This window comes from Mauremys reevesii, linkage group 7, assembly GCF_016161935.1.
Source record: "Mauremys reevesii isolate NIE-2019 linkage group 7, ASM1616193v1, whole genome shotgun sequence".
Lineage (NCBI taxonomy): Eukaryota > Metazoa > Chordata > Testudines > Geoemydidae > Mauremys > Mauremys reevesii.
Window position 1 is genome coordinate 63,360,858 of NC_052629.1, and position 25,583 is coordinate 63,386,440.

The window sequence follows — 25,583 nt, forward strand, 5'->3', positions numbered from 1 at the left end:
AATTTCAGAGTGGAGAATACAGAAATCACATCATTTAAATGAGCGCCATTTTAGACGACAGTTTTGTTTATGTTACATGATAATCTGAGAAACAGAGGTCACCAGGAGAGGCAGAAATGGGCCCAAGGCATTTCTGTTTTATCTGAGCATCACTGAGACTGAATAGAGAAGGAGTGCGCACTAGGTCACTACAGAGCACTCTTGAGGAACTTTTTCTTCAGGAAGATTTTACATTTAGTTTTATAAATATGATCAGTGCATCAGAGAAAGACAGACTTCCTCAGCACGACTAATTTTTTATTCATTAGACTTTATTCTGTTAGACAAAGTTCAGGAAGAAGAGAGAAAAACTTGAGTGACCCTATATTAGTGCCTTTAAATACCTAATTTCTACCTGGAGATTTTAATTTCTCCTAGTTTTGTTTAGAAGCTAGATCTAGGGTTTTTAATTATTATTTTTGTTGCTTCATTCTGTATATGTAAATTCTCTGTTGCCTTTAATTAAGATCTCTCTAGACTGATTTTTTTTAACAGAATGGGAGTATGCTTATTAAGTGGATTCTCCTAGGCTTTCACAGCTTTTATATATCTATTAGAAGATGCAAGTGCAGTGTGGGCTGAGATTTGTGCTAATCTCAAAGGGCCAAATTCTGCTCTCAGATACACCCAATAAAAATCAGGAGCAACTCCATTATCTTTGGTGGAAATACTCTAGATTTACACCATGGTAACTAAGAGCAGAATCTGGTGCAAAACGAAGGTGGGTTTTTTCACCCTAAATTAGTTGTATATTGTTCTTTTGATAATTAAATACACAAAACTATGATCCTTTTGGGATAACCTAATTAGTATCAAAATGATTTTACTTAATTACTGCTGTAAATAGAATGTATAGGATTTCCTCAGTTCAAAATAATTACACATACAGTTTAATGTCAATTATGCAACACTTATATTTAGTTTATAGATTACTTCCTACATAGTGAACAGGACTCATTAGGATGCAGTTATTATAACAATAGTTTTGACAGACAGTTTCTAGCAAGAGCACTTGAATCGTATGTGTGCATAGCAAGCTCTTTAAAGCATGGCTGTAGGATATAGGCACTCATAAAGGTAACAAAACAGGATTTATAGTACACACACCACTGTCATTTACAGTAAAACCTGAAGCTATAAAAACAGGCTGCTTGACAAAACCACAATAATCAAGCTAGAAGGCATAAATTAAAAATCTCCATCCTCCACATTTACAGAACCTTGTTGAGTTTGTACCACAGCCTGTCACTTTTAATCACTCTTCCTTCAAGGTTTTACTACCATACTATTAGCTGCATCCTACAGTTTAATATTTTTAAAAAAATCTTTTAAAACCTTTGATCATGTAGTTTGAGCATTAAAAATACACCAAAATCACAACTTTAACTAGAATATCAAAGAAAGCTCAAGTTATGACTATTCTAGAAAAAAATGATAAAAATAAATACTTTGTACAATTATTTTTGGACTACAGACCCTGTTCTGTTGCAGCTACTAGTTATTCTGAAAGAAAGGGAAAAAAGATAGGAAGCAAAGAGTGCTGTATAAACAGAATATTATTTAATGCAGAGCTCTACAGGGCCAAATTTTCTGTTTTCTCACCTGTGGAGGGAAATAGACCATATCACTTACACCTTAAGATGAGGAAAGGATGGTGGAAAAAGACAGTTACATGTTGCTTTTTAATCTATCCATCATAGAGGATGTATTTGATGATTATTTATGCATAGAGTCTAATTTTAAAAAAACAACTGAAATGAACTCTGAATCTTTGAATTTAAATATGTCAAACACACACTTTAGACTAATAAAAACTTCCTTTAGGATATGGAAACAAAATGAAAATAAACAACTATCAAATTGCCAAGTTTACATTTGCACACAGTTTTCATCCAACCGTTTGTCATTTGACTCACCTTTTTCTAACATTTCTTTTCACCGTTTTTTGCCACCAGTTGAATCCTACTGACTGCAGAGACAACTACTGTTGACTCTGCATTCATCCGTTGGTTTCCCTGCAGCTGAATGTAGCCTACATTTTGAGGACATATTTTGGATTTTTATGCCATCAAAAACTTGGAAGACTTTTTTCTTTTTCCATATAAAAAGCAAATGCAACAGGAGTCTGCTACTCACTGTGAGCAGTAACTTAGGGCTAGTACAAGGTGCTGAGAAATGAACAGGGCTTCTTGGAAACAGGACAAGTTTAGAACATTTTTCTGCTGAGTGAACTTGTTGGACCTGATCTTTAACCTTGTATTACTTTACTCCTCCATTCACCAGCTTCCTTTTTCTGATTTTACTGGTTAAATATTTGTTTCGCTTGCAGTGGAATGCAGGACAAAACAGGAAGAGGTGTATTTCCACCCACCTCTACCATTCTATGGGCAGGCCGCTTGTCACCTGGCTAACCAACTCCAGCATTTGTAAGCAGCACAGGGAATTCACCAGTGACAGCCTTTCTAACAAAGCAGTGCCATCTGTCACTGTTGTGCCACTTGGGGTGTAGTTCCAATCTCTGGCCATTGCCTTGCAATCTGAGTTTAAGAGGCCAACTTTTTCCCCCTTCTTTACTGTACTCTTTAATCTCTAATAGATTTTAATTGCTATACCAGTTTCCTCCAAGTCATTTGGGGCCACAGACTCACTTGCTTTCATTTTCTATCCCCAATGCATTCCCTATCCTAAAAACCTGCCCCACAACCTATAGATTTCTATACAAACATTTGACACTTTTTGTTTCAGGTTTCCAAATTTTGGGTACACACACGGGGACTCAATGGCTTCCACCCTCTCATTCCCACTTTTATTAAATCTTAAATAAAAATCCTTGCGTGATTTTGAAGTTTCTAAGATGCCTAGGCTCATAGGACATCCAGGAAACAATCTTCATGCACCAGCTAGAAAAATGTCAATGTAAGAGACACATAAATACTTCCATCCCACAAGCCAAGGAACATTAAAAAAGAACTGCACTATTAGTGCAACTGACGTGTTTAAGTGCTCGCAGATGGAAGTTCATATTTGTGTAGTGATTAACAGTGAGCAATAAGTATTGTAATCTAGCCTACTATATTTACATAATTATTGATGAACATGCTGTTGATAAACAATGCAAGCATGAGGATATTAAATTTCTTACAATTAAGTGACTAAGAAAGCTGTTTATCGCCTTCCCCTATACCCTCCGTTAATAAGATCGACATTGCAGATGTTCATGTATGCTGCATTGATGTTTAATGATGCATGATGCACTAGGTGGTTCCCATAACCTTGCTTTGTCTACCATGAGCTGCCTCGATTGATATGATAATAGAGAAAAGAGGTCTGAAACAAGCTGGGCTGTACTGGCACAATTTGCATAACCTTTAAATTTGCCATTATTTGATAGCCAACTGCTCCTAAAAATTCTTGTTCAGTTGTCACTGACAACAATACATTGTACAAACACTATTCTGAAACTTGCAAGGTGGGGGGGAAGGCACCGAGGAGGAGATATTGCTTGTGGCACTTGTTTTATTCCATCAGAAAAGGTACTCATTATCAAATTTCTAAAGCCAACAATTTGGAATGGAATTTTGCAGTTTCATCCAGTGATCAATTGCTATTAGCCACAATGCATGGCCCAGCATCAATTCAGGTTCACAGTGCAATATCACAGTGTCAGATTTCAAGTGCTGTAAATATTTGCCTTCACGGAACATCTTTTTCCTGTCCTCCCCCAGCCCCAGTTAATGGGCAGTTAACAAAACTAAAAACATCAAATCAAGTAAACTCAACATGAATATGTCTATGAACTTTAAATCTCATCAGGATGACTGGATGTATCTTTTTAAAACAATCAGTATTATTATATTGTTATATCACCTTGCATGTATGATCATAAAACTAACTGTATATGAACAGTTGTTCACAGTGTTGTCGAAGCTGTGTTTGTCCCAGGATCTGAGAGACAAGGTGGGTGAGGTAATAATTTTTATTGGACCAACTTCTATTGGTGAAATCAAGAGACTACTCTTAACTACTTATGCTAAATAATCTGTTCCACCTTCTATTTAGCTGTGACACTGTGAATACCTTTCCCAGACCTGAAGAAAAACTCTGTGGAGCTCAAAAATTTGTTTTTCCACAATTAGAAGTTGCTTCAATAAAAAGATATTACCTCACCCTCCTTGTATCTTGTTCTTCTTATTTAACAGATCTGCTTACTTTACTGATGCAAATAAGTCTTTATTTTACTCCTCTTACCAATGTAGAATGCATACAGATAGGAGAGAGTCAGCAAGAATCTACTTCGATTCACAGAGGATCAACCAAATTGTTAATTAAGTATCAACTGCAGACTCGTCTCCTTGTGGTATTCATGTGTACACCTAAATTGTACTTTAAATATACCTCATCGGTGTCAAGGTTATTGATGAACAACAAAGGTCTGAGTTTGATTTCCAAATATTCGAGTTAAAGTCATTCCCACCCTTTTATTTGAAAACAGGAAAATTTACTATGGAAACTTTTGAGTCACACTAACCACAGAATCTCACCAGTCCACTTTTAGACAATTTTCACTTTTTAGAGTGAACCCTCACTTGACTATTTTTATATTTGTGCCAGCTCTAGGTATGTTGATGCCCTATACAAATAATTATCTCCAGACTCCTGACCCAAAAATCAGTAAAGCACGTCCCCTCCAACTATTTCCTTTCTCTATTTTCTCCATCTTTTTCTATCAGCTACCTATCTCTATTCTGTCCTTCCTAGAACTAAGAATCCACTGTCTGTCTGGGCACCCTCCTCCCACAGCCTGCACTGCCTGGGAACGGGCCCCCCAGCACAGAAACATCTGATCAGATGGCTACTTCCTGCAGTGGGTTTCACCCGAGAGTCACTGACATGCCCCCTCCCACATATCCTTATTTTGTACAATAATTTTATGGTGACTATTTGAGCTTGTGAAGATTAGAGGACTGACAATGTAAGTTCTGTCATCTACAGCAAAAGCCCGACACAGATAGCTACAATTTAAACTTTCCTACAATCCTCACTCAACTATAATCACAAGATGGGAACTAAAGTGTCTAAATTAAAGATGATAAGATGATTGGAGTCTGTAGGGCACCTTCCAGCAGAGACTGCTGTTCAAACTTTTTTGTGATGATTTGTTATGAAATGATCTGCTATCAAATATAACAAGGCTAAGGCTTCCAAAATTCTGGAAAAAAGACTCCTCTATATAAAATGTGCTACCAAGGGGCCACTGGCGTAAGTTTCCAGTTCTTTCTGCACCTCATGTGAAAGAGACTACAAAGCATATACCCTAAGGTAAAATGTGTTACCAAGCCTTTGAATATATAGAAAGTTCTCTACTGATGAACCTGCAGGTGAATATGAGAAGTGAACCAGAGGATGCAGACAAGGTACAATACATACAAAGATGAGTGCAGCAGTAGCAATAATTAAGTACAAATGAACATTTTGTTGTAAGTTCTTTACTACCATAAACAATCCTCACTAAAGTGAATGGGATTTCCATTGACTTCAATGAAGTTTTCAAATAATTTCATATTTTTTGCACTTATTCCAGCCTACACTTCAAACTTCAATAGCATGCTGCTAGTCCTCCCTCACCCCCTAATATCTACAGGCAGCCTAGAAAAAAAATGAGCAAAAGGTGTCAGTCACCTTATTCCAAAAAGAACGTAGAAAATGCATAGTACAATGTCACAAAATGTCATTGTGGAAAGTTTAATACCCTTACTTAACTAAAGAGTGGTCAAGGCTGCAGTAGTTACTTGCGATTTTACTAGCAATACTAGAGTACCAGATCCATAAGATTTGTAAAAATCTAATTTGTCATCTTCCCAAAAGGTTTTTAACTTTGAGCTCGAGAGTGCAGTGCTTCATGATGTGTTCACACTCACGTCTTCTAACACATCTAAGCCCACCCAGACAACGGATTTACTCACTGATACTAGAGTTATAAATTCAATTTGGCCTTGATCTTGGGCAGTATGACATTATCAGAAAGCCATTAATGGTCTGAAACTGAAACACAAGCTCATTAATAAAAGCAAAACCATACAAAGGTTAAAAAAGGAAGTTTTATTAAAAGTATTGATCATGACCTAGGGCACCACAGACATTGATCTTTCTGCATCCCCACAAGAAAAAATGTTAAAGCCAACTTATTATTATGATCTATTATGAAACTTGCTGAAGTAGTTGGCTCCTTAATCCCATACAATGAAAAAAAATAATCACACGTAATTAAGGTAAAACAAAAATAGATTTCTAAAAAATCTGTAGTAAATTTAGGTAATAAGCATGACATCAGATTAATCGCACAAAATAATCACCAGATTAATTTATGTGACATAAAAATGGATACCATACCAGAGGTTTTCATTTGTTGCTTGAGCTATGATTTGAACCCAAAGGTTGGGAGGTGAAAGACTAGTGTACTATGACCCTCTTAATCACCTGCCCTGTGTATCACCTTATTAAACAGCATGGGCTCTTCAAAGAGAAATGGGCTGTATCAAACGCTGAATGTTACAGCAGAATAAAATATGCATATGAATTTATTAGAACACTGAATTTAAATTTTGAAATACACATTTAATGAAAAATTTATAAAAGAATGATTGTACATTGAATATGTATCAAATAAATATTTTTTTTCTGAATAAAGATTTTATGCAGGTATACAGGAAAGCTATGACTGAGGCCCAAGTACGTACTTGCCCTAAGCCAAAGACAAGGTGAAGAACCATTCAGCTGAACTCTACTGGGCAGTGCCCTTCTAATTCATATAGATTGTCTCTCCCCATTAACAGTCTTTTCAAATAAACTTTGCAATTACTGTGTAACATTTTACAGGAAAGAGAGAAGTTCCAGAATGATCTCTATGGATCTTTCAACCACATGAGCTGTGGGTTCCTGATGTGCTATCTCCTCAACTGAATTCATGTTGGTTCATTTTGAGGATGTCTAAAGGGAGTCGATTGGCAGTGGTTGACAATTGTGCCATCAGTAATATTATTGATCTATTATGCAATTTGAAAAATGGCACCCTTCAAAGATCTATCCTGTCCATCATATTGTTCAGTTATAAGCCGAGCTGGCAGTGGCATTTAGAGCTACTTTAACAGGTCTTTCCATTATAAGACCTTGTTTTCAGTTGCTCATAACTTTGCCAAACTTTAAGCGTCCAGGCTGCAATTTTTCAGGAGTCTGTTTCAGCAAAAACAGCTCAACCATTTCCAAGAACAAGGTTAAGGAATAGTATGCTGTTTTGCCTATTTAAAAAAAATTCTGACAACCATTTCCCTAAGAAGGTTTTGTATCCCCATGCTTTGGAGCAGGGAATTAATATTTGGCAAGGGATTTTGCCCTAGGGTCAGACAGATGCTTTTTGCTATTCCTATGAAAATCCATCCCAATTTAGGAAAGTTATAAGCCCCTGAAATCCATTTCAGTATTACCAATCTCAAGAGCTCAAACATGAGTTAAGCCTCAGAAAATCATGAAATTCATGTGTTCTTTTTAAAAAATAGTTTTATAGTTGCCTTCTGGTTTCTGACACTTTGAAGTACACTTGAATCACGTCTTCAAGCTTTTCTCTGCAACCACATAGGCTAGGATGTTACTTTAAAAAAAAAATGAAATCTGAGATTCCCACCTAATCACATGCCTCTAGGCACTTGGGCTGTACAAACAAACACTAAATATCACAAGACATGATAAAATCATGAGAGTTGGCAACACTGCCTTTTGCACATGCTCAGGTAAAGGTTTATTAGAGATGGCAGCTAATTTCTTTGAAGATTCTGTCTGCACTGAACATGCTCCAGCCCAGGGCTTCAGGGGTTTAACAGGTTTTTCCCTGCAGTTGCTCTTTCTGCTTCTTGGGGGCCACTATGGCACCAGACACCAGAACTGGGAGGAGACTATCCTACCTCAACTTCCAATCCTTTCCATGCTGGAGCCCAGTCAGCATGGAGGATGCAGCAGTAGGAGAATGCAGCCAAACTCAAACGTAGAGTGATGAGGAACAGAAGGGAGGTAGACAGGGCAGGCTAGGGGATGGACAGAGGTAGAGGGAGATAGGCTAGCAGGAACATGCCCGGACAGGGGCAGAAGTGGAGGAAAAGGGCAGAAAGGTCTTTAATCACTAGAGTACACTCCCCTCCAGAACTAGGAATAGAACTCAGGATTCCTGAATCCCAATATTCCTCGGCTGTCTAGCAAATAGTTGTGAAACCTACTGGCCAAGAGCATGTCTTATCCCCCTCTAATGGCAGAATTACATAGAGGATAATATCATATTAACGTTACCAATCCCAATTCCAACCCTGATTGACTAGTGTGAAGGTCAATGTGATTCTATTTGATGGAATTTCTGTTTTTTTCAGTTTGCTTAAAAACTTAAAAAATTATGTACGAAAAAACTACACTGAAAGAACATTATGGTTGCTAATTCAGGAACTCAATTCAGGAAATGTCAGAAATAAAGTATCCTGTGCACTGATTGAGGCAAGTGTCCTGTGGAAAAAATAGTAGGTAATCATGTAATTAAAGACTGTATTGTAATACATATGCACTAGTTGCAAGGTTGCAATTAATTGAGGCATTTCATAACTTTTGACTTTGCACATTTTGAATTCTTTTAAACTGGACTTTAAAATATCACATTACAGAGTAAGAGATTATTTCTTTGCTGAAGATACACCACTCTAAACCTCTTGGCCCTGTACCTTTCAGCTTTGATCTTTGGCTTGCAGGCATGACTATAAAATATTGTCAGCTGCATATGTTCCTTTCAACCTTGTGAACATGGAAGTCTTGCTGCTGTGTAGGGATTGTAAATAAGAGGAGGATCATTCCTCCATGTCCCAACTAGAAAAGAATAATTTGTTTTGAAGTAATAACCCAGGTTAAGAATCTTGGGATCATTTTCAACCATACTTTTTCTGTAGAAAGCCACATGTGCACAGGCTCCACCCTTGTATTTTCTGTGATGGTCTCCCAACAGCAGTGCATATCTTTATAACTGCAAAGGTTGGTTGTTGAAATTCCCTTTTCTCAGGGCTTCGAGAGGTAGCTCTGTCACTGCTTCAGAATAGTGCAGAACAGTTGCTTGCAAGTTTTAGCTATCAATCAGATTGTGCCTGCCTTATATTTTCTATGTTGGCTGCCCAGAATGTAGTGAGCTGACCTTCAACTGGCATCATCATTAAAGCAATAAGAAGTTCAGGAGCTGGCTTGAACCTAGTTTTGATGAGTAACTGTTCTGATGCCTGCCTTTTAGGAAGATCATCACTTCCACTAAACTTGGGGAAGAGAGAATGCCACTGCTGTGGTGGGCCTCTGGTGTGCAACTTGTCCCCTCTTGACATTCACTTCAGTTCACCTGCTCTTATTCTTTTTATATTGGACCTCCAAAAGTCTCTGATACCTATTACAGAAATGATACAGTTAAGCATTAATAGGTATGATTTTGGTGATAATTTTATTATGGTACAATATTTGACTTACTATACCGGACCCTTGCTAGAACGTGTGTCTATATAGCGTGAATTTGCATATAACGCGGTCGCAGCCATCGATCCCAAATTTAATTACTTTAATTGCAATTCATTTTAACGTGGTACTGTGCATGGATCCCAAATCCCGCGTTCTAGCGAGGGTCCGGTGTATATCTAAATGAAATTTGTATTTGGGAAATAACCTTAAGAGTTACTAGGAGTATTTCATGAGAAGAAACACTATCCAGTGGGGAAAGAGTGAGTTCTAACTCTCAGCTTAGCTGCAGACTTTCTGTGTTGACTCTGAGCAAGTCACTTAAGTGGAGTTTTATTCAGAGTAGTGACTATAAAAATGGTGTTTGTGGAATCCCATGTTTATTGTCTCTCACTGATTGCATACACAATGTACTCAGTTTAAATGGATACTTTTCCCTAAATACCAGCCCTGCAAATTCACCTTGGGATCTGAAAGTCAAAGTAGGTTTAATTGAGGGCCTTTTAGGTTCCTTATTACTAGTGATGATTAAGGCTACGATTTAGTCACGGAGGTCATGGCAGTCATGGATTCCGTGACTTTACCGGAACTCTGTGACTTCACGGCTTCAGGAGGTGGAGGCGGGACTATGAGCCCCTGCCCTGCAACTGGAGCTGGCTGGAAGCAGGACCCTGCAGCCCCAGCCCCTCAGCTTCCACCACGGCCGTGCATCTCAGTCCTGCAGCGTCCTGGGCTTGGCGGGGGCTGCCACCAGAGCCGTGCACCCCAGCTCTGCAGCTTTCACCGGGGGCTGCAGTTGGAGCCGTACGACCCTCTCCGGCTGCTGCAGCAGAGGCCATGCACCCCCCTCATGGCTTCCCAGGGCTGTGCGTGCCCCACCCTGGTTGCGGCCAGTACTTGGTGGGGGCTGCAGCCCCTTCCTGAAGCTGTGGCTAGCTCGGGAGTGGGGGCTGTGTCCCCCATGGCTGTGCCCCCCGCTGCGGCCGCTAGAGCTGGGGCTGTGCCCCCACCATGGCAGGGGGCTCAGCCTATCAGTCTGCCACCCAGGGGACTCCATTCCTTCCTCCTAATGAGCCCTGCCCCAATTAATTTTAGTAAAGTCATGGACAGGTCAACGGCTCTGGTCCCACAGAGCCTTTTTTCAGGGTAAAAGTATTCTATTCTATATAGGTGCTTATACTGCACTCCTCACCACAGTATCTGAACACCTTCCAGCAGTGCATTAAGTAACATGACTAATATCTGTCATGTCATTTGTTCTCTCATCCTCTCTGCAAGCGGAGAACTACACTTCAACCTCTCTGTGCTTCAGTTTCTACTTTGGTAAAGTGGGGTTAATAATACCTTTCTACCTCACAAGCTTGTTTTGATGCCTAATTCATGGCTGTAAACCACTGAACACTTTGGAAGTTGCTAGAAAATTTCAAAAAATTATTAAGTAGTATGCATTCTTTGAAACATAATTATTAGTCCAAGATTATATCAGTGTCCAGAAACTTAAGGTTTAATAACCTATCAGTTTGTGCTTTCTAGTAAAATTCTTAAGCAGCCTCTCTCACAGAGCATCCTGGTGAGTGCTAATCACACACACATACTGCCAGCCTTGTCATTCATTAACACATAATTGCTGATTTTCATCATTAAACTTGTGCTTGATGTTTTCCTAAACAACAGTATTTTAGAACAGTTGAAAGAAAGTAATTCAAATAAAATTAGAATAGGATCTCTGGAGCATGGATGGTGTTTTATGTCTCTTTACCAACTATTCATTGTATGTTCAAAGTTTTCTGTTTTTCAGATCAGAAGAACAGTTAACTAGATCTTTATTTTGCTTTGCTATACATCAGGGGTAGGCAACCTACGGCATGCATGCCAAAGGCAGCACGCAAGCTGATTTTCATTGGCACTCTCACTGCCCGGGTTCTGGGCTCCACTGCTGGCCTGGGATGCCAGCCGGGGGGTTCTGTCTGCCGGCCCTGCTCAGCCCGCTGCTGGCTCCAGGTCCCAGCCACCGGTCTCGGGGGCTCTGCTGCCGGCCTGGGGTCCCGGCCACCAGCCCAGGGCTCTGCAGCTGCCCCTCACTGTGGCCCACTGGCCCCAGCCTGGGGCAGTGAGGGGTTCAGACAGGGGCAAGAGGGGGCGCAGCTCAGCACCCCCACCTTAAAAATTGTTCCAGTGACACTATACTGGGATATTTTTAAGTCCTGACTTGCTGCTTACATCACCATCATGCAACGTGGAACAGTGCACTGCATTTGATGTTGAGATTAGAATGTACATGCAAGAACTGGAATCAGAATTTTCTGACAGATTTCAAGATTTCCAGTGATTTGGCCCAATGCTTTCTTTTCTCATTAAACCTGAACAGTTCAATGAAAGTGACTTGGATTTGTCTGTATTTCAGTGGATGGGTGTTGAAGCTTTCGAAATGCAGCTCATTCAGTTAAAAAGCTCAGAATTGTGGGCATCAAAGTTTGGAGGTGTGCGGAGTGCACTTGAAGCTACCGAGAGAGATCGTGGGGCCTCTATTCTGACCTGCTGGACGTCGCTGCCAGTGAAATTTAACTGTTTGAAGAAAATTGCGTTTACAATGCTTTCAGCATTTGGATTCACATACACTGTATCTGTGTGAACAGGTATTTTTACACATGAAATCTGTCCTCTGTCCCTCTCAGAGCCGGTTAAGAACTGATCACTCAGAAGCCTGCGTGTAGCATAAAGTATCCAAGTACGTACCAGACACTGGAAAACTCAGCAAGATAAAGCAAGGGCAAAGATCACACTAAACTGATAAGATCTGAATTTTAATTACATTTTAAATTAAGCTTCTTAAACATTTTAAAAACCTTCTTTACTTTACATACAACAATACTTTAGTTATATATTATAGACTTATAGAAAGAGACCTTCTAAAAACCTTAAAATATATTATTGGCATGCGAAACCTTAAATTAGAGTGAATAAATGAAAACTTGGCACACTGCTTCTGAAAGGTTGCTGACCCTTGCTATACACAAAGTACTGGAAACTTGTCACTGTACATCCTCTACATATTACAGTGTACCTGTTTTTCCAATCTTAAAACACAACATTTTGAACATCCAACATTTCCTAGGGCCAACAAATCTCCCTACACAATTTGTTGGCCCTAGGAAATGTTGGATGTTCAAACATAGCAAGACTGAATGATATACTGGCTAATTGGGATTTTCCTGCTTTCCTGAAGGCTGAGCATGAAATCCACCATAACTGAAGAGAAAAACTTTGGTTCGCTATTTGAGTTCAGAACACCAAATCTATAGTAACCTATGGAAAGATGGGCTAAAAACAGACTGAGCACAAAATGCCAATAAAATCAACAGTGATAAATGCCTCTGTGTTTTATAGATAAGCTTACAAGCATCATGCTGGGCAATGCTTATAGTATTACCTGTCAAAGAAAACCTATTGACCTCTAGTAAGAGCTCATTGCATGTTTGAACACCAACAACTCCTCTTGATTCCCAGCCAAAGCTTATTGTATCATAACATTGTGATTAAGTAACAACTGTTCCTTTAATTCTCTATCTTGCAAAATTTCTATAAGATTTCTAAGAAATTAAGTTAAAATAAAAAAAAAACCTTCTGAAAATATTTAAGGCTGCAACACATCCTTCTAAAATGGAGGGAGTTCCATGATTCATAAGTTAATACTATGCATATTTGTGATGGACTTCAAATAGGATGAAGATCTGGCCCTCACCAAACATATATTTAGACTTATGAATTATAAACACATTTATGCATTAAAACTAAATATTCTAGATTCAGTTCCTTATTTTCTTACCTATATTAACTCAATGGGACTATGAGCAGGTATAAAAGTTACCTACATGGATAAATGGCTCAGGATTGGGGCCTACGTGTAAAGCCTAGTCTTACTGCAACATTAAAGATTGGGAAAGCAAGCATTCAAATCAGGAAATGCTGAAAGGTTTAACTGCCAAAATGTTAACATGGCCACATAGCATATTTTATGATATAGATTAAATAACGAGTACTAATATACAGGGTCGCATTTAACAAGGAAAACAGGAATAGAAATGATTACATACTTACAATGTGACAGAGTTAACAAACAGAATTTCCTGACTTTGCAGCACTTGATATTTTTATCTTAATGTTGCATAAATACTAGCTTTTTCATTTAATTTACATAAGCTTTTTAAGAGGAAAAAGCTCTGCTAAATTGCTTTAAAGATGCCTTAGCGCACCTATTGAAATTTAAATACTCCTTGATGTTGCTACTGCATTTGAAAACACATTCTTGACTGATGCATCCAGCCCAAGATGAAGTGGCCTTAACTGAAGCATCATTAACTCAATAGGGCTTACCTAAGGTAGTCTGAATGCTTGAATCTTTAAAAACACATCCAACCTTAACTGTAGTGTTCCTAATAAAGGATCCCATAAGCAACATGCCCTTAACAGAGGTGGTCTTAAAAACACTGGGAAAAATTAATGGAAAATTCTAATATTCATGCCTGAATATGCCAAATTTCATCAGTCATAACTTTAAAAATACTGAAGTGTCTTTCTTCAAACTGGGATTGTTTTTCTTTCCGCTACTAAAACCATAAAACAGGACAAGTTTAAAGTTTGTAGCTTCAGCTGTTTTTTAATTATGCAAATATTTCAATTGAAAAGTGTGTTTTCCACTGCTGAATTGATTGTGCTCAGATTTTCCAAAAGATTTTCCCTTGGGCCGAGCCCAGACATAAAATGTGTCTGACCAAAAGCAATTTGTTTAACAGTGTCATGAGCAGCCCTGAAAAGGAAGTACATTTCACAGCATTTGATACTGACAAATGTTACAGTGCACATATAGATATGACATATATCCATACCCTTATATAATTAATTTACATACACAAATCATGTCACCCTCCAATGAACTACTCATGATAATGTGATAGTTTTTTAAATAGGACACAGGAACAAAACATAATGTCAAAATACTACTGCTAAAAATCACCATCCTCTCTTGTTACTCTGTACCTGCTTCATCTACCTTGATACATCTAATTTAAACCCCCAACAGCCCTTTTCTGCCTACTCATTTTCTCATAAACCTCTCCCAGACTCTATACCCATTCCAGTCCTTTCTTCTTAGTTCTCCCTTTGTTCCCTTCTATTTCTCTTGACTCTCTACTTTTTCCCCATACTACCCCCTACCATTAAACAATCTTTTTCTTATAGACTATCCCTACTTTAAAATCTCTCTTAAAACACTCTTTTTGCCTAGCTTTCCATTGATGACCAACAACTCTGCCTGCTTATACTCTCTGGACTCATCCTTTAATTTGTTGCACTGCAACCATCCGATGTCAACTGTAAACTTCTTGAGGGATGGACATTAAAATGTAAGATTCTTGAGGAAGGGACCTGTCTAAAGCTCTGATAAGCTTTATGGCAGTTTATAAGTAAGAGTAAACCTGACAGACAATAATGATAAGCAACCATTTTAGGACAGAAAGTGAAGAATAACACATCCAGTGGAATTGCAGGGGGAATTTCACAGTTTTATAGATGTTTCATAGAGTTTAAGCTAGAAGTGACCATTAGATCATCTAGTCTGATTTCCTCTATATCACAGGCCATCAATTTTCACTTAGATGCCCCTTTAATAAACCCAAAGACCTTAGTTTGGACTAAAGCATTTCAGTATTCAGGAGATTAACCTGTATACCTCCGGGAGAGAATGGAAGAAACCAAGGTGCCAGCAAAGCCCAAGGCCCCTGCAATGTCAGGGAATTGATTAGGTGCGATTGCCTAGATGATCCCAACAGCTTTCTTGCTGCCCCAAGCGGCGGGGAAAAACAAAACAAAACAAAAAAAAGCCGCAATCGGCAGCACTTCAGCAGCAGCTCTATTGCGCCGCTTTATTCTTCAGTGGCAATTCGGTGGCCGGTCCTTCCCTCCAAGAGGGACTGAGGGACCCGCCACCAAATTGCCGGATGTGCCGCCCCTTTCCGTTGGCTGCCCCAAGCACCTGCTTCCTGCGTTTGTGCCTGGAGCCGGCCCTGCCAACAGGTGAGCCACACACCATGCTGCAGAAGAAGGTAAAAATCCCCCAAGGTCCCAGACACTGTGATCTGGGGGAAAATTCTTTCCTGACCCCAAATCTATCAGTAACATTGAACTTAAGCATGTGAGCAAAATACACCAGCCAGACATCTAAAAAGAGGATTCTCATTAGTACCTCAGAGTACCAGTCAATCCTGTCTAGTGTCCTATCTCCAGCTACAGCCAATCTCTGATGCTTTAGAGGAAGGCAAACAAATATATTACACAGAATATATATAGCCAATTGTGCATCAGCAGGAAAAAAATTCCATTTAAGCAAGCATCATGTATTTCCCCAAGCTGGATGTGTTACAGAATCTTTAATAAACTCAAGGAGTTATTTTTACTATTTAACTACAAGAGGTGGTACCAAGACCTGCAGCTGATGTATTTAGGCCTAGTTCCATTGACTTCAATGAAGCTAGGCCATTTTACATTAGCTGTCCCACAATGTACAAATATGTGCAGAAGCAAATCAGATATTAAAAAAAAAAAATCCTAGAGTATTGCCCCACAGGCTCTTGACTGGAAGCGAGAAGGAACCTACAAGGACTTTAGGTGTTAGAGAAATAAACCAATCAATCATAAATTTAGTATTGGATACAGTTGAAGAGAGAATTTATGTAGATGTGTTTTATAAAGAGCCCCCCCCCCCCTTTTTCTATTTATTGGCAGAGAAGTAAAATTCCTTCTAGTCTTTTACCAAGCAAGTTACTAGGTGGAAAGCACATGAATCTACATGTAAGTCTGCTGTCATACTAATGGGAAAGTAACTACTTAGGCATGACATGTGACAGGAGATCCAGTTAGTACTGATTAGGGATGTAAATATCATTTTAAAAGTTAACTGTGTAAACGATTAAAATTATATAATTTAACGGGTTAACCAATTAAAGGGAGAGGGGCTGGGATGGGGCTGCTCCAGCTGGCACAGCCCGGGGCTGGGGTCAGCTGGCCAGCGTGGCTGTGGCTGGAGTCGGCCGGCCCGGAGCTGGGGTCAGCGGTGCGGATGGGGCTGCTCTGGCTAGCCCAGGGCTGGCGGTTAACAGTTAGGGTGGGTTAACTGTAAGACTAATACTTACCGGTTAACCATTTAATATTTTACATACCTAGTACTGATGTGCCTTCTCAGAACCCTGTGTCCCAGAGGTGATTATATGATTTATGATGGAATTTTTGAAGAATAGCCACCCCCACCCCCCCAGGCAGGGCTGAAATCTGTGAAGAAGCTGGAACTACTCATCATTGCCAAATGAGCTCCAGCCCCTGCCAAAATGTATTATTTGCAAAGGAATCGAGAGAGTTGGCAGCACTGGTATTGTGAAGGACCTGGAGTGTGATTCTCAAGAACTGGAGAGTCTTGGCGAGATCTGTTCCACAGTGCTGGAACCTCATGAATTTATTGTAAGTAACTCAATTTTAATGCTGCTGGAACCAGTCTGGTGATGCTACAAGAAGCTCCAGCCTTCATGTAATTTATAGCCTTGCCAAGGGGAAACCCTCCTCTGACTGGCCAACTACTCTGCCTCCTGTGGAATAGCAGCCAACCAGAGCAGCTGCAGGCAGCCCTCTCCCACCCATCAGGAGCAGAGAGGAGTTTTGGGTAGGGGAGAAGGGAAGAAGGAACAGCGGATACCATTTTCACAACAGGGGAGGGGACAGAAAGATCAGTCACTTATGATGCCTCTGCTCCCCTCTCCCCTCTTCTGAAAAATAGGTCAGCTCTCTAACGTCAGGCCTTGGAACAAAAAGAGGACCCCCCCCAGAGGACCCCCCCAGATCTGGGAGAGGGGAATGAAAAGCCCTGGACCTATAGGAGGGGCAGAATTGTACTGATGTGTGGCTGGCAATCGACGTTGATGAGAGGGCTGGGGGAACACACAATTAACTGCTGAGCTGAAGGAGAGGCAGATGTGGGGCTGGTGGGGGCAGACACACTTACTTAGAATTTTGGGGTTTGAGGAGAAGCTGGAAGCTCCACACTATCAGGTAGCATTTAATAGAACTCTGTGTAACTGAGCATAGTTGGGTCTTGTTGTAAGAGCCCAAATCACCTTGAACAGTCTTGTTTGTTCCATGTTTGTACAACGCCTAGTACAAGGGGGGCCTGGTCCATGATTGAGGCTCCTAGGCACTAAAATAATACCAATAAAATAATAATAATAATACTCCATAAATTTGGGAGAGCTGACAAAGAACAGTTACTAACCTGTTCTGTAGTTGTGCTTCAAGATGTGTTGCACATGTGCATTCCACTTTTGGTGTTGGAAACTTTTTCTCTTCATGGTACCTGTTGGGAGGCAAGAGCTCCCCCTCCTGCTGCGCACCACTGCCTTTTATACCTGCATGCAGAGCTGCCACTAGCCCCCCTCAGTTCCTTCTTGCTGGAACTCCAACGTAGAGGGGCAGGAGGGTAGGTCATGGAATGGACATGTACAACACATCTCGAAGAACAACAGTTACAGAACAGGCTAGTAACCATTTCTTCTTGTTCGGGTGATTGCGATTTACATTCCACTCTTGGTGACTCACAAGCTGTAAGAACAGAAGGTGGGATCAGTGTATATTTCAATAAAGATTGGAAAACAACTTGTCCAATCCTAGCTACGTCTCTGGAGTCTTGAGCCACAGCATAGTGGGAAGCAAATGTGTGAACCAAGAACCAGGTTGCTGCTCTATAAACATCTGCAATTGGAACTTGTGCCAGAAAGGCTGCTGAGGCTGACTGTAACCTTACTGAATGTGCTGTGACTCTGCCAGGTAGAGCAACGTTAGCCAAGTCATAGCATGTGCTTATACAGGATGTGATCAAGAAAGAAATCCTCTGGATGGACACTGATTGACTTTTTATTCTGTCCGTCACTGCTATGACCAGCTGGGAGGATTTACAAAAGTGCCTGGCTCTGTCTAGGTAAAACACTAATGCTCTACTGATGTCCAAGGTATGGAATCGCTCTTCTTCCCTGCTCATATGTGGCTTTGGATAAAATACTGGCAAATAAACTTTCTGGCTGATGTGGAAAGAAAAAAAAACACCTTTGGGGGACACTTTGGATGAGGATGTAGGTAAACTGTGTCCTTAAAAGGGATCATGTAGGGAGGCCCCAACATTAACGCCTGCAGCTCCCCTACTCTTATGGCAGAGGCAATGGCCACCAAAAATTTCACCTTCATTGACAGATGCAGCAGAGAGCAGATAGCCAACAGTTCAATCAGGGAATCCATAAGTCTTGACAATACTAAGTGTAGATCCCAGGGGGAAATGAAGTCTTGCACCGGTTGGTATAATTTAACTAAACCTTTAAAAAAACCTTATGGATTGGACAAAATAGAGTGACTGTCCATTTTAGGGTGGAATGCTGAAGTAGCTGCCAGATGTACCTTGATTGAATGAACTGTTAAACCTTGGTGTTTCAGGTATAAGTAGTAGTCCAGGATATGTTTAACAGAAGAATTGGTCAGTGACACTCTGTCCTGGTAAGATCATATGGAAAAATGTTTCCATTTAGATAGGTAAGTAGCTCTTGTAGAAGGCTTTTTACTATTTAGCAGGATCTCGTGAACATCTTTTGATCAGGTCTATTCTCTAATGTCTAGCCATGGAGCATCCATATAGTTAAGTGAAGGGATTGTAGGCTTGGGTGGAGTAGGTGACCATGATCCTGAGAGATTAGGTTCAAGTCTACTGGAAGTGAAATTGGAAGTGTCACTGATAGCTCCAGGAAAATGGAGAACCAGTGCTGATGAGCTCATGCGGAGGCTACAAGTCTAACTTTGGCGCAGTCCTGTCTTTTTTAGTAATACCCTATGAATATGCAGAGCTGGGAGAAAACAAAGAAGCCTACCTGACCACATCAGTAAAAAGGCATCTACTATAGAACCTTGGCTGTGATTCCCTAGGGAGCAGAATTGCTGACACTTTTTGTTGGACTTTGCCCCAAACAGGTCTATTTGGGAAAACCCCCACCACTGGAATATGTATCTAACCACATCTGAGTGAAGAAACGACTCATAAATGATCTGCTCAGGTGGTCTGCTAGGTCATTCTGTACCCTGGCAAGTAAGATGCTTCTAGCTCTATCGTGCTGGCATTGCAGAGCTCCCAGAGTAGAGTTACTTCTTGACAGAGAGGAGAAGAGCGGGCTCCTCCCTGCTTGTTGAGGTAAAACATTGCTACCATGTTGTCTGTGAGGACTAATAGCCTGTTTCCCCTGATCAGTGATAGAAATACTTGGCACACCAGTCTGACAGCTTTCAGTTCTCTGACACTGATGTGTAAAGCTAAGTTCTTTGAGGACCACAGACTCTGAAACCATAGAGAACCCAGGTGGGCTATCTGAGAACCCATGGTGGGGCTGATCCAGTCAGGGCCAGGGGACTGGTGCAAAGAGCCTGGCAATGGGCAGAGTGATGCCATCATTGCTGGTTTGCCCTTGGATGGGACCGAGGCCTGCCTGTCCAAGAAGCAGCCAACTGGGTATCGAAGTTTGAATCACTGGTGGACAGGGCAGTGTTGCTGAGGGATCAAACTCATGTAAGGAAGGAGACACAGGCACTAAGAGACAGATTTCTTGCCACTGCAAACTCCTCTGGAGTAGTCTGCACTGAGATGGTCCCTTGTCTTGGTGCTGAAGAAGTTGATGGTGCCACTTACGGCATTGGTCTCGACATTGCTCGTTGTGGCACTGGAGCTGACTGAGCCAATTTAGGCACTGATTTGGAGGTTTCAGGTGCAATCTCCATGACTCCTTCTTGCTCCTCTTACCAGACTTCGACAGTGAAGACACTGCCCTGGTCGGGGCTCTGGAAGTTTTGTATTTCTTCCTCAGTACAGGCGAGGGATACTGGTGCCAGGATTATGCTAAAGCTGGAGGTGTGCTTCTCACTGAAGTTGCAGCACTGAGTCAGAGAGGGATGACTCCAATGGTGGCCTGAGTGCTGCCTCCATCAGCAGGAATTTCAGCCTTGCCTCCCTATCCTTCTTCACCCTAGGCTTGAACTCCCTGCAAATCTGGCACTGGTCCTTTGTGTGAGAGCTTCTTCCAAGCACTTCAGGCAGCTATTGTGCAGGTTGCTCACTGGCATAGGTCTCAAGCAAGAAGTGCATGTGGGCGGCGGTCACTACCAAGTCCTTCCCCTGCATTAGGATCTCGTGGGACTCGCTGAGCATCATTTCCAAGAGCACCTTTCTCATATACATTGATTAGGTTGAGAGAGTTCTGATAGTTGCCCCCTGGAAAGAGACCTCTGCTAAATATATAAGGTAGCATTTCTTTTCTTCAGTCAATAAAGCAACCTCCACAGCTGCAGAGCTTCCTTTGGGCAACAACTAAAAGGCTCATTTTGATTGAATCAGGCATACTTCTGGATCAATACCTGCGTTAGCAAAATGAGGCAACCTGGACATTTTAACTGTCAGGATTCACTGCCACTAGCTCATATGATAGTATGTACAAAAAATTACTCCACTATATATTAATGGATGCAATCTGATATCTCAACTAAATCAAGAGCATTGCCTCGTCTGTTCTCAAGTGGGAGAACTTTCAAATAAACCAAATGTTGAAAAACCAGTCCCACAAATATTTATGATAATAAACCCAAAACACATTGTACAATTACTTTCACAGAAATACCTAGTAAAGTAATTTGTACATCTCCAACTTTTATTATTTATGGACAGCAAATAGTGACTATGAACAACTTTGTTTTTCTAGAGGCCACAATTTTGTTTATTCAACTTTCTGCTTTCATTTTGGTCTGCTTTTCATAATGTGATCAATACTGAAAGGTATCACCGAATGTCTTGTTTTTATGCATGAAAGCTTGCAGTAATACCTAGAGTTAAGGTTGCCTAACACTTTCAAAAATAAGGGCTTGTCTAACGTGATGAAATTTATTGGCAGTACTATGCTGGTATAGTATAGTTCTGCTGGTAAATTTCCCCAAGTACACAATCCCTAAATCCCTGTGTTCAGTTGCTTATAACTTTGCCTAACTTGAACCATTTTGGCTGACATTTTTCTTGTGCCAAGTTTCAGCAAAAATGGTTCAGTTGTTTCTGAGAACGTTAGGGGAAAAAGTGGTGTTTTGCCAAGGTTAATTCTTACAGTCATTATGTTGAGAAGCTCCATGCTTTGGAGTGAAATTTGGTGGAGTTGTTCCCCCTTGCAACAGAGAGATACACCTTTTGTTGTCCCCCATGAATATGCAACCATATCACAGCCAAGTGAGAAGCCAATGAAAATTGTCATTTGCACATGCTCATTAGAGTGTTGTTAGAGGCTGGCATCTCAATTCAGTCTGCTTCACCCGCACACAGTGCCCTGAGAATGCTGTAGGCCAGAACTCAACAAAACTTTCCCTGCAATTTCTCCTGCCAGCCTGGCAGCTGGAGTCCATTGTGGTAAAGGAGACTAGAACTGATAGCAGGTACCCCCCAAAGCTCCTGTGGATGAAGGTGGTAAATTTTTCCCATGTTGGCATAAAGAGAATTCAAGGACACTTTAAGTGATCTGTTCAATAACTGTTTCAGGACAGTTAATGGCAGCAAGGGAAGAAGGGATAGAAGTAGCAGAGTCTGTTGCATGGATGCTGAAGTCCTGAGATAGGGTGGGAGAAATTATTTTTTTCATGTTTATATTTCTTTTAGGCATCTCTCTTTGACCTAGTAACCAGGAAGTTCCTTTTGTGATGCTCAGCTGGTCAAAACCTGACAAAAGGTTATTTAATTGCAGTCTAAAGTAGCTCTCCACTAGCATGTTCAACACTTTATAACATCTGACCAAACTCTTCCTGGATATCTGATCTCTTCAGAAGGGCATTAGATTAAACTGCACCACAACTGGCCCCTGTGAACATGTATTAATTGTCTTTTATGCAGTAAAGAAGAGAGGCTTGATTTGTATACTCAGATATTGTTCAGTGCAGCAATCTTTCCAATGATCTTTTACAAACACTCTACAATGCAGGGTTTAAAACACAACGAGCCCTAATTAATGTTGGAATAACTGTATTAGCACTGCCCTATGCCATTCTGTGGTGCCACTATATGCTAAATCAAGGGACACATTTTCCTTCTATCCTTCATTAGTAGTTTAAAGCTAGGAGGTGGGAAAAGGCTGATCCATATTCAAGGACGGGGGAGTGGGGGGAACAATAACAAATTGGTATCTCTTTTGAGAATTGCCCCACAGGCCAAGCATTTTTATGTTCTTAATCATTATTAAATGACTTAACATGACACACAGAGCCTTGCAAATGATTGCATCCTGACATGAGAACGAATTACAAATGAAATGAAAGATCAAGCTGTATTAGAGGACTGCCTCTGGGAAATGAAAATCTTTAATTCTCTTTTATTATTGACATTTATTTGGCTGCCATGAATAACAACATAGCAAAGAGATTCAGCTATGCTTGAGCATTGAATAGTTTATCCCAGGGCTCAAAACTGCCTTAACATTTATCATGTTTGCTTTTGTAGCTGACACCACTGCATACCCTCTCTATCCATCTTGCATTTATCATGCATACGAAGTGCATTCTCTAATTTAAGTTCATTTTCATAGGGAACAAACAGCTAAGATTAGCAAGTGTCAGTTCTCAAATAAGCTCCCAGTTGTAAAAATATCAAAGAATGGATTAATGGATTTGTTAACAACTCCAGTTTAAAGAATAAAATAAATACACAGTGAAAATTAAATAAGAGTAGAGGAGGGTTACATGTCAGATTTAGGTTTACCACCATTATTACTAACTCATGTATAAAAACATTTTTATTGCTATTTCTCAGCCAACCGTACAAAGCTCAAGTGGAGCATCTCCATATGGACCGTTCAAATACTGCAGTGATTTTCTGGAAGCAAAGCTGTCATGCTTGCAAGACAAGACAGACATATCCAACTCTGAACCTGTGTTGTTTGAAAGCAGTTTGTGGCTAACAAATTATGGGAAGAAATAATCTAAAAAACAGAAATAATTTAGATTTCTCCTAAGAACAAGCTGTAAGGTAGTGACATATTTACTTGGAGCCCGATCCTGCAGTCCTAGCCTCACAGCTAGCCTAGCACTCAATACCTAAGAGAACCAGACCCTTAATTAATACCTTACCTTAGGTAGGAACTAATGACTAAAATGGCTTGCAATAGCACGTGGCAGTAATTGTATTATTTAATCTAGGAAGTATAGGTGGACAAATTAAAGCGCCCGCTAAAAGGCAGGCAGTCATGTTTGTAATGCTTAAATGTGTGTGTTCCATATCATTTCAAACAGCAGAAGCCACTCATATCCCAGCTAGAACACCTTTTTGCACCTATTCCTTTGAGAATGGAAGAGCAGGCAGCTGAGAAAAGCTAGAAGTGAGACTTTCTGTTCAAAGCAAAAAAGACTGGAAATTCACTTAGTGCTGGATTTCACTTCCTCATTTTCACAATTGCTTAAATGCACTATACTGTTGCAGCAGCTGTTCCCAACAAGTATAGCGTGTTCTTGTTTGCAGCAAAGATGCCTTTGCAGATAAAATCTGAAGTCATAAGAAGCAGAGTAAAAACAATGTTTTAGAAATGTTTTAGATCTGTGTTATAAAAGTAACTTAAGATATCCATAACTAAGCTGTTAGACATTCCTGTGAAATAATAACTTCTGACAGTTAGGACATTTAAGGGGTTAAAAATATGAGAAACATTTATTAAGATAAAACCAGGGAAAGACAAGTACTTTGAATACAATTTGACAGTGATAATTTGTAAAACTAATACATGTTTTAATACGTATATATTCTGTATAACAATACAGCTTAAAAAAGGTACCTGTAGCCATTATAGTGTCCTCTTTCCCTTGGGTGAAGACTACAATTCGTTGCCTGTTAGGGTTCACCTTTGGCAGGGCTTGTGTCTTCTGGGCTATCTCTTTAATATCTTCCGTCTATTAATAGAAAGAGAGAAAAAATTCTTGTAACCAGCACAGCAGAGCTGTGAAAGATTAGGACTTTATTAGCAGATCAAAGATTTATCCTCTTACGATTAGATAATAAAATAGACTTCACTGTCTGTTGAGAAAGATTTTTAAGAGGAAGAATACTTCATTCTCTTAAAGGTTTATGTAGTATCAAGAGGCCATTGGCTATAATCTTGGAAGTGATACTGGAGCTATACCAATTGCTATAATGCAGAGCCTAATGAAAGAATTACACAGCATTTCTTAACTGGCAATTTCTATTGATTTTCCATGCTTTGGCTAAATTCTAACCTTATCCCCCATAATATTAAAAATAAAATGGGGAAGAGAATAACTCAGAAAATCTCAGGGCTTGATCCTCTTCCAATGTACAGCGGTTTTACACTGGTGTAACAGCACTGATTCAGTGGAATTACGGCTGATTTACACCAGTGCAATTCAAGGAGAATCAGGCCCTTGCTGTTTCTCTAAACACTTTCAAGGGACTACAAATCTCCACACCATATTGTATATATGTAGGAACATAGAAATTGCCAGATTGAATCAGTGGTCCATTCATTCCAGTATCCTATCTCTGATAGCGGCCAGTATAAGATGCTTCATTTAGATGCAAGAAACCCAGTAACTGACAATTACGGAATGACCAGCCTTTAGGAATCCTTCCTAATCCCATCTGTTGGTGGTTGTCCTATGGGCTGAAGCACAAGAGTTTCTATTCCTATTTTTTAAAATCTTATCTAATGTAAATGTTCTCATTATCCACATAAAAGTCTAATCATTTTTTTAATGCTACAGTACTGAGCTTTTGGTCTCAAAGATATTCTACGTCAATGAATTCCACCAGTTAATGTGTTAAAAGTATTTCCTTTCATCAGTTACAAAATATGTTGCTGTTCAATTTCACAGAATGCCCCTTTGTATCTAAATTATGAGAGCATCAATAACAAAATGAACATGCTTTC

General features: G+C 40.1%; 1 protein-coding gene across 8 annotated transcripts in view; it reads right to left on the reverse strand.

Moving 5' to 3' along the window:
* The window catches only part of ADK (adenosine kinase), a 560,340-nt gene that overhangs the window by 36,784 nt on the left and 497,973 nt on the right, over positions 1-25,583 (reverse strand). For 7 of the 8 annotated variants that reach the window (XM_039547058.1, XM_039547060.1, XM_039547059.1 and 4 more), the window contains one exon: positions 24,474-24,588. In XM_039547058.1, coding sequence (XP_039402992.1) covers positions 24,474-24,588 — 115 coding nt within the window. Of the gene's footprint in view, positions 1-23,059; positions 24,188-24,473; positions 24,589-25,583 lie in introns of those variants that run through there. The other variant, XM_039547061.1, reaches the window with a different exon arrangement.